This window comes from Lampris incognitus, chromosome 6 (assembly GCF_029633865.1).
Source record: "Lampris incognitus isolate fLamInc1 chromosome 6, fLamInc1.hap2, whole genome shotgun sequence".
NCBI classification, from domain to species: domain Eukaryota; kingdom Metazoa; phylum Chordata; class Actinopteri; order Lampriformes; family Lampridae; genus Lampris; species Lampris incognitus.
This window is the reverse complement of record NC_079216.1, coordinates 10,473,642-10,487,377: the sequence shown is the minus strand read 5'-3', so window position 1 is coordinate 10,487,377 and position 13,736 is coordinate 10,473,642. Positions and strand designations below refer to the sequence as shown.

At 42.7% G+C, this 13,736-nt stretch overlaps 1 protein-coding gene across 1 annotated transcript in view; it reads right to left on the bottom strand.

Moving 5' to 3' along the window:
* asz1 (ankyrin repeat, SAM and basic leucine zipper domain containing 1) overlaps positions 1-13,736 on the bottom strand; it is a 63,961-nt gene that overhangs the window by 41,964 nt on the left and 8,261 nt on the right. The window contains exon 5 of the mRNA XM_056281736.1: positions 4,707-4,818. Within this exon, the coding sequence (XP_056137711.1) occupies positions 4,707-4,818 (112 nt within the window). The remainder of the gene's footprint in view (positions 1-4,706; positions 4,819-13,736) is intronic.

Sequence of the window (13,736 nt, the reverse complement as noted above, 5' to 3'; positions counted from 1 at the left end):
GGATGGCCAAGACGCTGAACAAACTGCGCCAACGGTTCTACTGGGTCGGATGCAGGCACGACACTGAACTTTTTGTGCACTGTTGTGATGCCTGTACCGCCAAGAAAGGACCAACCAGACACTCCCATGCCCCTCTACAACAATACCACGTGGGGGCCCCCATGAATTGGGTCGGTGTGGACTTCTTTGGCCCATTTCCCACCACAGACAACGGAAATGGCTACGTCCTTGTGGCCATGGACTACTTTGTTGTCCATGGCCGCAAGGACCATGATCAACATTGTTGTTCAGGTAGATGACCCCCATGTATTGTTTCACATTTCTTTTAAGTTCCCGTCTCTGCGTGAGTTCAATAAAGGAGACTGAAAGGTTACCTTTGTCCTTACTTCCACGTTTGCCACAATATTAAGGATTCCATGTTGAGGGCATGTCTGCCTTTACTGACAGGTCTTTCAGCCTGTCTGACAACGAGGTCCCACCCCAGCACCACCCATCGTCCACCCTGTTGCCAAAATTTGGATTTTGTTTTTGCTCCTACAAATGACATGGTGGCGAGCGTAAAGCTTAACTTAAACTTCGAAATGCCCCTTCAGAAACCAATAGGTGATGTCCCAGGCACTATTTCCATATTTTTTTGCACAATCTATAGTCCCAATGGAAACGACTGACACATTCACTTCTCCCAACACACCCATTACTGCAGGGATGCAGCTACCCACACTTGCATTCATCTTGAATGAGAGGTCACTAATTGCATGGGATAACTTGCAGCACACAAGGCAAGCTGGTGGTGCGGCAACAAAAAAATGGAAACCAAAAGCTGAAACTTTGATCCCCCTGCAATAAAAATGTGCATAGCAGGAACCAAAATGGGATTTCAGAGAAATTTCTGCTGTGACATTTTTCCCCCAGTGCAAATCAGCTTGCATTTTTCCAACAACACAGAGGAGAAGCTGATTAACCATGTTGGGTTTTTGTTAACCATATGACTCAGTTCTACCGATGTTCAGAGACAGACAAAAGAAACACTTGTGGAAAGTGCAAAAACTGTCAGTGTTCCTGGTGTGTTAAAATAATGAACAAAATTATCTTGTCCACTTGCCATAAATATCTGTCTTACCTTGGTTGTTAATCTTACACAAGCTCTTTTGAGTCATTTAATTTATTTTGACAGGGCATTAAAAAAAAAACATACCTCTACCAACAAGATGACACACCCACAGACAGTGGATAGTAAGTAGCCAGCAGTTCTATTGCTTCCATTGTGTTTTCAGCCTGGCTGCCATTCAACTGACTGCTCACTAAAGTTTTCACTTCTCTGAGATTGGACTGACTGCTCAGACTGTACCAGCCTCACTATTTTGCAGTTCACATGCAAGAGAACCAACGCTGGTTTAAGAAACATCTCTCTCTCTCTCCAAAATACAAATTTACTAATAACTAGCGCTTCATGTGAATGGTATGACTGCCTGTCTGTGGGGTAGGATCAACAAACGTACACTTTACAAGCAACTGTTGCTAGTGCTTGGCTTCTGAAAATGTGCTAGTCAGATCATTTTATACCCCCATCCCCAATGTGACCTTTACATCCTCCTCCAAATTCTGAGGTCTTAAAAATAATTGGGAATTATGCATATAATTTCTTCAATGACCACAAGCAGTTACAACAGCAACATTCATGAATCTATTTTGCACACAAAGTGAGATTCTTGCAATGTTGATTCATGTACAGCAGAAAAAAAGGTATCAGCCTTACATGTGGTAATTTTCATTCCTGCTCGATTCTGTCTTGTTGAGCACCCCCCAAACCTCTGCTTACATTCTGCCTGTTTGTTTGTCTGTCTGACAGCAACGTACACAGGCACATGCCATAACAGGACATTCCAAACAACATGCACAAATACACACAAAGCATGTAATGCTGTGGCACACAATCCCACCACATGGCAGCCAACTGAAACGGAAACCAACATAGGGAACATAATAAAGCAAGAGGTGCACTAGTTTATCAGAGCCAGATCAGACAATAACGTAGTCACTAGACAGACTTGGCACTCAGTTTTTAACAGGGCTTTCAAGCACCAGGCTCCCAGACCTGACTGCTCTGAAACAGAAGCAATAAAAAGCCCACAAAAACCATAGCCTCCATGACAAGGTAGGGATCTCCTGATGGTAAACAATCAGGGGTCAAATGCATCAAAATGGTTCCTGTGCTTTTCTTTAGCCTCTCTTCCCGGTTTCAGACTAACACTTTACACCGGTGCCACTAGGTTTTTCAGTTAGTGGCACTTGTAAAATATGGTTGCAAAGCATAACTGAGTGATAACATCTGAGTTTGCATCCCTTCAACTCCCGTACAAAAACAGCACCGACCCGATGGAATTGCATATAGACTGCATCATTACATTATGCCGGATTTACAGTCAACCAACCTGTTTGGCAGTATTTGTGTTTTAACTTATGATTTTATGAATGGCATTTCTTCTTTGGCGATATTGTTTTCTGTGTTAAATGTAATTTTCTCTAACTCATTATGAAATCTGTTTGCCACTTCTTGGTGCCAAAATGCCCCTGGGGGGGGGGGGCAGCTCACTGCATGTGCTTTTGGCTTTTGTTATGAAGTTCAAAGGTCTTGTGTTGAAACTGTAGCTGCAGACAGACACAAATTTTGAGTTGCCTGCGCCTGTCGGTCCGCACATGAACACAGCCAGGTAATTTCTTCAAGCCGCTCGGGCTGAAAGGTATATCACTTTTTTGGGCTTTTTAATTGGAGGTGGCTGCTCAGTTTCCTTCACTGATTCTTCTGCCGGCTGTGCCTGTTCTTCTGGGTCAGAAATGCCTTCTTCTGCTGGGTCTGCTCAAATGTTGCCCTCGAGAGACAAAGGTGGCATAGGCATCGTAGAAGTACTAGGTGGTAGATGAGGTTGTGCTTCTTACTGAAAAACAAGTCTATTGTAGGTATATGCTTCATCGTGAGTGGACACGTCTCCTTTCACAGAGAGTGACAATCTGCAAGCTCTAGTTGGCTTCCTGTTTGCGCATGGACAATGTCATTATGAGCTCAGAGGGAGCATGAGACTGAGAAATGAACGCCCATAGTACGTATTCCAAAGCAGAATGATAAAATAATGCAAACAAAATCAGCCAACCGTTTGACTGATTTTATATACTTTTTTTTAAGTCGTATTGCACATCCATCACTGTCTGGTTTGGTTCGGCCACCAAACACGACGGGGACAGACTACAATGGACAATTAAGTCTGCAGAGAAAAATTATTGGCGCCAACCTGCCCTCCACTGAGGACTTACACACCTCCAGACTCTGTAAACGGGCAGGCAACATCTGTGCAGACCCATCACACCCTGGTCACAACCTGTGCCAACTCCTCCCCTCTGGCAGGCACTACAGAGCACTGTACCCCAAAACAACCCGATATAAAAACAGTTTCTTTCCGTGGGCTGTCATTCAAATGAATGCTTAACACTGTCAATAAATCCAACCATTTTTTATATACTGTACTGTACATTGTACGTATACTGGTACACTCTGCCATGTATACATCTACCTCAGGCATGTATGTAAGTAACCCACTAACATCTAGTTCAGCAGCTCTGATATATAGTCTCTGCACCAATGCACCTTTTCACCTCTTATTTCACCTGTATATCCTTGTGTATACATCTGAAGATTGTTGTGTTGTGGTGTTGTTATTCTATGCAAAGTACACTGAGAGAGCCACGAAACCGGAGTCAAATTCCATGTTTGCGCAAACCTACATGGCCAATAAACATGATTCTGATTCTCATTCTGAATTGTATGGGTGCAACCAATTAATAATTTTGGTGGCACTGGGCAGAATTAAAGACCAAATCGGTCAAGGCCTGCTCTTCAGTTAAGTCAGAGGCTTTTTAAGAACCTCTCCAAACTCATGTACCGCATCACAATTTAATTAATTAATTAATTAATTAAGTTTCCTTTATTAATCCCCTTGGGGAAATTCAATTGCTGCGAATTAACCCATCCTAGCTGTGATCTGTGTAGCCTGGAGCAGTGGGCTGCCACCTTGATGCTGTGCCCTGGGACCAACTCCAATTCTTTTCCCATTGCCTTGGTCAGGGGCACAGACAGGAGTATAAACCCTAACATGCATGTTTCTTTTGATGGTGGGAGAAACCAGAGCACCCGCAGAAAACTCACCGCAGACACAGGGAAAACATGCAAACTCCACACAGAGGATGACCTGGGATGACCCCCCAAGGTTGGACAACCCTGGAGTTCAAACCCAGGACCTTCTTGCTGTGAGGCGACAGCGCTAACCACTGGGCCACCGTGTCACCTAAGGTCTTTGCAATGAGTGTCACTACCACGTCATCGACTCTCACTTGATGTGCCATGTTTTGTTTAGCAGCCGTAACTGCTTATACTTGATTGTGGCCGCCAACTCCACCTTTGCAGGTCTTTGCCTGCTATGTGACCCAAAGGATACAGCTAATGTTTGCTAATTTCACCAATTAGCACACCTTCAACCAGAGGTGGGAGGCTAATTAGTGAAACCAGTTAGTGTAGTATTGGAAAGAAAACCTGCATACACAATAGCCTTCCACAGCACAGGGTTGAATACCACTGGCCTACGTCCATGACAGCTTGTACGTTATGTGTTATTGCTGATGTTTTTTGATGTGTTTGACATGAATCATGTCTTTACCTGTCTGGTGCATTGGGATCTGCATTTCTGGACAGCAGCAGCTCCACACAGTGGACGATCTTGTCCTCGCTAGCACATGCTTTACAGCCAGCCATGAGCACAGTGTGTTGGTCTGCAGAAATGGAAATGTTGAGTGTCATTAAGCTAGCAGAGAAACTATATTTTTCTGCAGGCCATTTACATTTGTTTTGAGAAGAGGTTTTGAAGTAGTTTCTTTTTCTTTTCTTTTTTTTGTGGTTTTGTTTTTAAAACCAGAACCTTATAATGGTTTTGTTTTTCCATCCTCTTTCTTTTAACAAAGCAATTCCAACAATCAACAGTCAATAAATCATCTTGTGCTCATTATGTCAGCGTTGGTTGGTTTGGAAGCTGAATTACAAATGAGTTCAATAAAGTAAGACGGTTGTGTAGAATTGTGAATTAGTATTAGGGCTGTAAGATCAAAACTCAAATCTGCTTCCAAGTTAAAAAAAAAAAAGATCCAGTGTTCAAATCCTAAAGTCATACTTCGAACAGGAAAATGCATCACTTTTGAATTATTTTGAATTTAAATAAATCAAAAATATGTAATTTCATGCTATAGTAACTTATGCTTTAATTAAAAATAAAATTAACATCAATTTCAAAGATGCGGTAGCCGATAAGTTACTTGTGAATCGTCTTTGTAGCGGTATGCCTCCAGCCTTTTAATGCTCAACACATTGGTATGCTGTAGCCCACAAGCTACCCTCTTATCCTTTACCAATACAGGATCAGATGGCTCCCACATCTTTTGTCCATTTGTAAATTAAATATCTGAAGTGGGAAAACTATGCAAGCTTTTTGTTTGGTCTATAGTTAAGATTGTGTGCAGACTGCACCGTTCTGTTCTCTCAGAGCAGATCCATTTGCACAATAATACACTTGGTCTATATTGAACTCATTAATGACCAAAATAATGATTAAGATTTTATTCTATTTGACTTTTGATAATTCTAGTTGCTCTGGATTCAAATTTTATTTTATGAGGTAAAGGACTGTCCTACTGTGTATCAGTTTCTATTCCCATTGTAGAAATACAATATTTGTACATAAGCACACATGGGAGATTTTTTTCCCTTTAGAAATAAAATCTAAATAAAAAAAAAAAGGAAATCTCAAAATGCTGTGAGCATCGTGAGGTTAATGGAGACGTTGATACAAAATGGTATAGGCATATATGAATTGGGTTCCCATTTGTCAAAACCAACAACTGCAACTGGTTATCAACACCGCAATATTGGGCAAAATCAGTGAGATCATATTAACCGCAACTGTCTTCAGCGTCTTATCACATTAATAACCTAATAAATAAACAAACAAATGAGTGAGGTAATGTGGACGTACGCCCACAGATGGAGATCGATACTTCTTATCTGGCATCAGGAAGTGCTGCAGTCCTTATGGGGCTATGTGACCTCAAAGGAATTTTCTCCGATCCTGATAAGAGCACTGGCAAGTCCGACGGCTATCCACTCACTTCCTGTTTTGTTCTACCAATGATTGAGAACTGCAACATACGTGTGTACATGTTTATGTAAGCGAGCACATGCCTGTGGCTTTACTATCCCCGAGTATGCCCTGACTGTCTCAGCAACTTTGTGTAAGTGATCAGCTGTTTGCCGATTTGTATGTCCCCATTCTACAGTATGCCATCATATGGGCAGTGTGTGTGTATGTGGGGTTGTTTATGTGCGTAATGTGTTTGTTTGTGGAAACCAGACTGGTTTGTGTCTGCAGTGGCTCGGGGTAAATAAATCCAGGGGAATGGCAACATCTTGGCTATGTTTCTCCGTGTGCTGGCCTTGATCACTCACTCAAGCATTTCTCCTTTCAGCATCTAGCTCTCACTCAAGCCGGCTCCATCAGGAATTGACCAAATGCTGATCTCCCATTTAATTGTTTCCTTCACCCGCCTGCAGCATCACATGGCAAAATCACGGGGAGTCAGTCAGTCATTTTACTGTGACATAAAATGAGTATGTAGTGCTTTTACACCGTGTAGTATACAGATTTTGTGTCTGCAAGAGCCCGGTTGTATACTAAATCTGAATGAATTTCTTAGTATGCAGCCAATATTATCAGAGACACAGATGCCCCATGATAATTATTATTACAATGCGTTTCACCTGCATAACATCAATTGTAGCTCCACATGGCAGACAACCAGTGTTTGTTTTGGGGCTGATTGGACAGTGAGACAGAAGACGAATGCAATTTATACACCGTTACTCAGTGCTGCCTGCAGCATTCAATCTGTATGCACAAGCACAGCCCAATACAAATTACCAAGTCTATGTGTGCGTATGCACACAAGGATGGACAACACATACAAACCTTAATTACCAATTTTAGAGCAAATTCGAAGATTGTCTACTTACTGAAAAGTAAAAAAAAAAAAACTACGTTTCCAAAGCTTTTCTAAAAAAAATGTTTTCCATAGCTATTTAAGGGCCTGCATGGTTCAACAATAAGGATTGCTTAATTGCACAGAGCAAGTAAAATGCCCACGTCAGGCTAGTAAATCTAGCAACTCACTTGCCCAAGTGGGCAAGTGGTTAAAAAAAAAAAAAGATAAATGTTTCAATCATTTTTAAAAAAAAATAATTTTGGGATCATCATCGTATCATAAAATCATGTTCTCGTTCGCTGATAAACAGTATAGCCCCTCCCCTTGCACGCAGTGGAGACTATTGGCCCGCGCCTTTGGCCAATCAAGACTTGAGTAGGCTAGTCGTGTGATGCGTAGCTGTCTGACCGGTCACTCACGAGAAAATGGCGGCGGATAAAGACAAAATTTATGAACTGAAGCGCAAGAGAGTATTTCAGTTATCCTGGAAACGGGAGTTTCGTTGGGTTGGATCAGAGGACGTGGGCGAAACTCCAACTATGTATTGCACAGTATGCTGGAAGTTTGAGAGCAAGGTGGATAAAACGGGGTCGTTTTTCAAAGGCACATTAAGTTCCCGAAAAACATCGCTGGAGTGCCATAAGAGCCGACGTCTGGTTTGCATGGCAGCTATGAGGGCTGCTAACCACCCCTCCTTTGGGGTCTTGCCGGTGCCTGTACGAAATCTGAACACTGAGGCAGGTCAGGTAATTGCTAAAGATCACCACAGCGTATCATGCTTTAAAAAAACATGCAGCTGTTCACTGTGTACTCCAGTGTGATTGCTCTGCAAGAAGAATGGGACTGACCTGGGTATGCAGTGCCACACCAACATGACTTGCTGAAGGCAAGTGTCTATCTAATGTTAGACAATTTGTCATTCTGTCAATCAGGTGCACTCGCAGTAAATTTTCTATGGGTTTAGCATTTTTGTGTTTTCCAGAAAAATATTTGTGAATGACCAAACTGATTCTACAACTGGTGTTATGAAAAGCTTATCATTCGACCACATCACAACCATGAAAAGGTAATGGGCAATTAGCACCATATATCCATGGTACTCATAAATTATTAAAATGCAGAAAAAGTTGATTTTGTATTTTTGTCCTCAGAAAATGAATTGTGGCGTCCGGGTAGCATGGTGCTCTATTCCGTTGCCTAGCAACACGGGAATCGCCGATTCGAAACCCCGTGTTACCTCCGGCTTGGTCGGGCATCCCTACAGACACAGTTGGCTGTGTCTGCGGGTGGGAAGCCAGATGTGGGTGCGTGTCCTGGTCGCTGTACTAGCACCTCCTCTGGTTGGTCGGGGTGTCTGTTTGGGGGGGGGGACTGGGGGGGAACTGCATGATCTTCCCATACACTATGTCCCCCTGGTGAAACTCCTCACTGTCGGGTGAAAAGAAGTGGCTGGCGACTCCACATGTACCAGAGGAGGCATGTGGTAGACTGCAGCCCTTCCCGGGTCGGCAGAGGGGGTGGCGCAGTGACCAGGATGGCTCGGAAGAGTGGGGCAATTGACCAAGCACAACTGGGGAGAAAAAGGGGGGGAGGGAGAAAATTAATTGCGAGTGTAAGGTTTGCGAAGTGTATGTGGGGGTGAGGGGGGGCTTAGGTCTAGTCAACTTATGTTGTATAGCTATGATTTACAAACAAAGGTGGCTGAAAGAATTTTGAATAAATGTTGTGAGTGACAGACCAGGAATTCTATTAGGATTAATGAAAGCTATCTATTTGTCTCTCTTAAGGTTTTCCATGGTCATTTTTGACAACCTTTGGGAACCATTCCTGGAGGACCTATGAGCTGCCAAGTTCCTCAGTGTCCTGGCAGACTCTGCCACTGATGTGAGCATCCGTGACCTTGTGGGAGTTTATGTCAGGCCTCCCAGAGTGGAAGCAGAAGTTAGTCGGCTTTGGATTCGATGGCGCCTCAGTGATGGTCGGAAGGCGTGGGGGGGTTCTCTACTCTGGGAAGAAGTCCCCCACCTCATTAACATCCAGTGCTTTGCCCATGGACTAGAATTGGTAGCCATGGATGCCATAAACAGGGATGACAGAATGAAGAAAGTAAGTATTACTGTATGAATTAATTTGAAATTAATGTGATCTTTTATTGACTATACTAATTTATCCTTCTCTTCATACAGGTGACTGAGCTCCTCAAAGGTCTCTACAAAGAGTACCACTATTCGCCCAAAGTCTGAAGAGAGCTCAAAGCGCTAAATGGAGTCCTCCAGCATAAGATCCGGAAGCCGACCAATCTGGGGAAGCAAGGTGGCTCCCGCATATGGAGAGAGCTCCTCAGATACTCATGAAGGACTATGCTGTGGTGTTGGCACATATGGAGAGCACCACTGAAACCAGGCAAGTCATTGTTGTGGGTTGTATTCTCATTATTGAATAACTGTGGTGTGTGCTCTTTCCAGCTCTGCCTGTGCAGACATGATCGGGAGAGCCAAGTAGTGTATCCAGATCTTGAAAGACTATAGCTACCTCCTGAACAGGATATCCTACAAGTTTTGAGCTGGTCAGTTTTTTCCCCACTGTCTACGTCTGACGCTTCAGGAGCACAATGTTACTCTACCCAAGGTCTTACAGGCCTTTGAGACTGCACTGCTCATGCTCACAAGCATGCCCTCAGCAGCTGGAGAGAACCTTAAAGGCTTTCTTCAGGACTCCACAGAAGGCCAGTTCCATGCAGTGCAGCTCCAGAGCATTAGCCAGGGGAGCAGGGATAGATTCGACAGGTAGCAAATGGGAAAAGGGAAACTAAAAGCATTTGTTGATATAGTTCAATTAGCCTGTTGTTCATAAAAGGGCTCACCCAATCATGTTCACTGTGTATCGTTTTTTTTTTAAATATTATTTTTTTGGCATTTTCTGCCTTTATTGGTTAGCGATAGTAGAGAGAGAGACAGGAAAGGCAGGGGAGAGAGGATGACGTGCAACAAAGGGCCCAGGCTGAACTCAAAACTCAGGCCGCTGCAGTAAGGACTCAGCCTTATGCGGTACGCACTCAACCAAGTGAGCCACCGGGGCACCTCATGCGTGACATTTTAATTGCACATTGTCCCTGCCTTTAAAACAAATAATTTAAAATTAAATTTTATGTTGACAGATTGAAGAGCCAACTCCTTGACGCAGTCATCAAAAGCACGAGGAGCCATTTCAAGGACGTGGAGAGTGAAAAGATTATTCAGGCAGCTAGCTGCGAGTTTGTTGGACCCGAGAGAGTGGCCTGCAGAGGAGGCAGACCTGGCCAGCTACGGAGCAGACCCTCTGCGTGTCATCACAGACCACTTTGCTGACATCCTGTATACGATGGGCTGTGACAGGGATCAGGCAAGGCACCAGGAGTAGCCAAGCAGAAAAGTGGTGATCAAAGCGCTGCCCCAGGTCCAACAAAGCAAGGTATGGGCAGACTTTTTAAACAGACCCTGTTAGGCTGCAGAGCTTCCCCAACCTGCTGATGGTGTTTGAGCTGATCCTCGTGCTCCCACTATCCACCGCTGCCTGCGAGCGTGGCTTCAGTGCCATGAAGCGCATTAAAACAGATTGGTGGAGCAACCTTTCAGTTGAAATATTGTGGAAACTGCTATACATTGGCACTGAGGGGCCAGCAGTTGCCAATTTCGATGCGGAGCGTGTTGTACAAAGATGGCTGTCAGTGGGGCAAAGAACACGTCGGTATAATTAAGATTTGCATTTATATGGTTTTATTAGGTTTTTCGATGTGAAGCATCTGCTGTAGCATGTTCTTTCACTCACTCGCACCCGGTTAAGCTCACTCGCTCTATCACTTACACAGTTAATGACTCCATATCTGTGGGGAAGGGCGGACGGATGGACAGGGTCATACCATTTTTCGATATGCAAGAATCATTGTTGCTACACATCCATGACAAACTGTGTCCTTGTTATGTTTCATTTACTTAAATAAAGATTAAACATGCAGAGCACAGACTGTTGACTGAATGACTGTTGCTCCAATAATACCTGCTGGGATAAGTGTCAAATATGGCATTTTGTAATCATCGGATTGACCATTTTAAAACAAGATAGAAGCCCTTGATAAGCTTGACTTTTTTTTTCTTTTTTTTTCTGCCATTAGTAACTCCTTCACTATCACCTCCTCTATTCCGTAACTTGGAAATAGAGGTATGTGCTGCCATATTGCCTGCTGTCCTAATACTATAGGAAACAAGAGAAGCTGCTTAAAACAGCCCCTCCTCCGTTTTTGGTCTTGATCTGAATCAAATCATAATCCGACATACCAAAAGTTAAGACAAGCCAGGTGAAGCACCAGCAATTAACAAATCCCTTAGCAGTGATATTGCTCAATTCAGCAGACGGCATGTTTTCTATGTCATTACCTCATGTAAGATGCTCCGTTAGGCTATGACCTGGTTGCCAGGATTGCAAGCAATAACTTAATATTGCTGAGGGGAAGAAAAAAAAATCACACAAGACAAAATGTGCAGTGTAAAAAAAAATTAAGAGCTAAGCTGAGAGCCAGAGGGGATACTGAGAGTAATTCAAGTGATGGGAGAAGGGTAAAGTGATTTGGTAGGTTGAGGCCAACTCAGTTCCCCTTCTGTGATTTTTGGTTAGATGGTTAAAAGACCATGCTGTTCTGACTGAAGTTGATAAGGTCGTTACACTATTCAACCCGACCTGTAGTCACCTCACAGTAGACAGTTTGTTATGGTGCTCAAAAGCTTTTCAAACCGTTCCTTTTAATGCTGGGGGGGGTTCAATGGAGGGGGGTGTTGATAAACTTGACTCACTCAACGGGACACATGTCCCTGCATGCTCCGATTCCCCAGACTGACTGACCTGGAACCAACAGATGCCTTCAATTTCTCCTCCTGTGAGGAGCAGGAGAGCAGGGGGTGTAAACTGAAAACAAACCGTTGGGATAAGCGGTGTGTCTCTCTGAGAGTTCCTGTTTGGCGTCATCACTGTTAATTAATGGCAGATGAGGCGCAGGAGTGCTGCATCCCAATTGGCTCCCTCAGTCTTTGGCCAAAGCAGGTGAGGAAATTGAAAGAAGGTGCTGGAAGGAGAGCGACACCGATGCAATAGGGACTGTTGAAGGATTAGACACGGCTGTTTGATATTGAAGGCATGGGGTGAGGGCTGGGAGGGGGGGGTGCGTTGTGTAATAACATTTTCTGTGGTTCTCCAAGACTCAGGGAAGGGGGAGCAAAGTGAAGTTATTAGAACTTTGACATTTTCACCTTAGTCGTAATGGTGAAGAAAACGTTTATATAGAATGACTGTTCAACAGCAATATGAGTAGACGTGTTTAAACTGGCAACTGTGACGCCAATTGGAAAAACACTTGGATTCCTTTGCCAATTACCGACTGTCTTGTAAGTCACTTTGGATAAAAGCATTTGCCAAATGAGCAAATATAAAGGATAATATTTTTCCATGTTTAATAAACTTGTGAAGTAGATGCATTAACTACAGTGTAAGATTAGCATTGTAACTGGTGCAGAAACTAAGTTAAGGTGGGTTTATACAATATCACTGCTCTCACTCTTTGACCAGCAAGTATCCTTGTGGAGATGTTTTTACTTTTTTGGCAATTTTAGGATGGTACGTTTCTCATATCGGGCTAATCTTTTTTCACTGCTGTTAAAATAGTCTTGGGCTAAGTGTATTGTCCAAGAAGATCAATACTATAGGTTTAATATAACACAAATAAATCAAGCATACAAATCACAAGAGCATTTTCCTAAGGAAGTTCTGCCGACTTCAATATTTCAAATCATATGTGCAGATTCAGATACACTTGGCATAATCTTATCCTCCTTCCACCTGAACCATATCAAAAATCCCTCTATCCACTTTACCCATCCATCAATCCCTCCCTTTCTCCAGCCACCCAACTAAATATTTGCATATGAATGTTTTACTTTCATATTCGTTGAGCAAATTACAGTACATGCCTTCTCGCTTTAACCTAACAATGTGAGTAGCCAACAACTCAAATTCACATTTAAGTATTTTTTTGGTAACACTTTAGTATGGGGAACGTAGTCACCATTAATTAGGTGGTTATTAGCATGCAAATTAGCAACATATTGGCTCTTAATTGGTCATTATTACGTACTCATTAATGCCTTATTCTGCATGGCCTTATTATACAACCAGTAAGCCATTAACTATGAGTTTTCCCTCTATAACCTCAGAATTATTGCTTATTAGTAGTACCATCTCAATATGCTTTGCTTAGTTTGGACTTTATAAGGTGGTAGTACCACAAGAAGAGTTATTCTCCCTTACTAACACTTAATGAATATGGTCTGTTCTTACATAACAAAACACAAAACTACAAGTGTTCATAGTGTTAAATTACTGTAAATTAAGTTTTTGTTACTTAGAATATGTTCCCCATACTAAAGTGACATCTTGATCATTACTAATTCACTAGTAATTAAGTTTTTTTATGTTCCCCATACTAACGTGTTACCTTTTTTTTTTTTTTATATATATATATATATATTCATAGGCTCCAGCATCCCCGCGACCCTGAGAGCAGGATAAGCGGTCTGGATAATACAGTTCAATGTTCGCCAGTACAATTACAACTAAAACACATATTTTCACAGAGC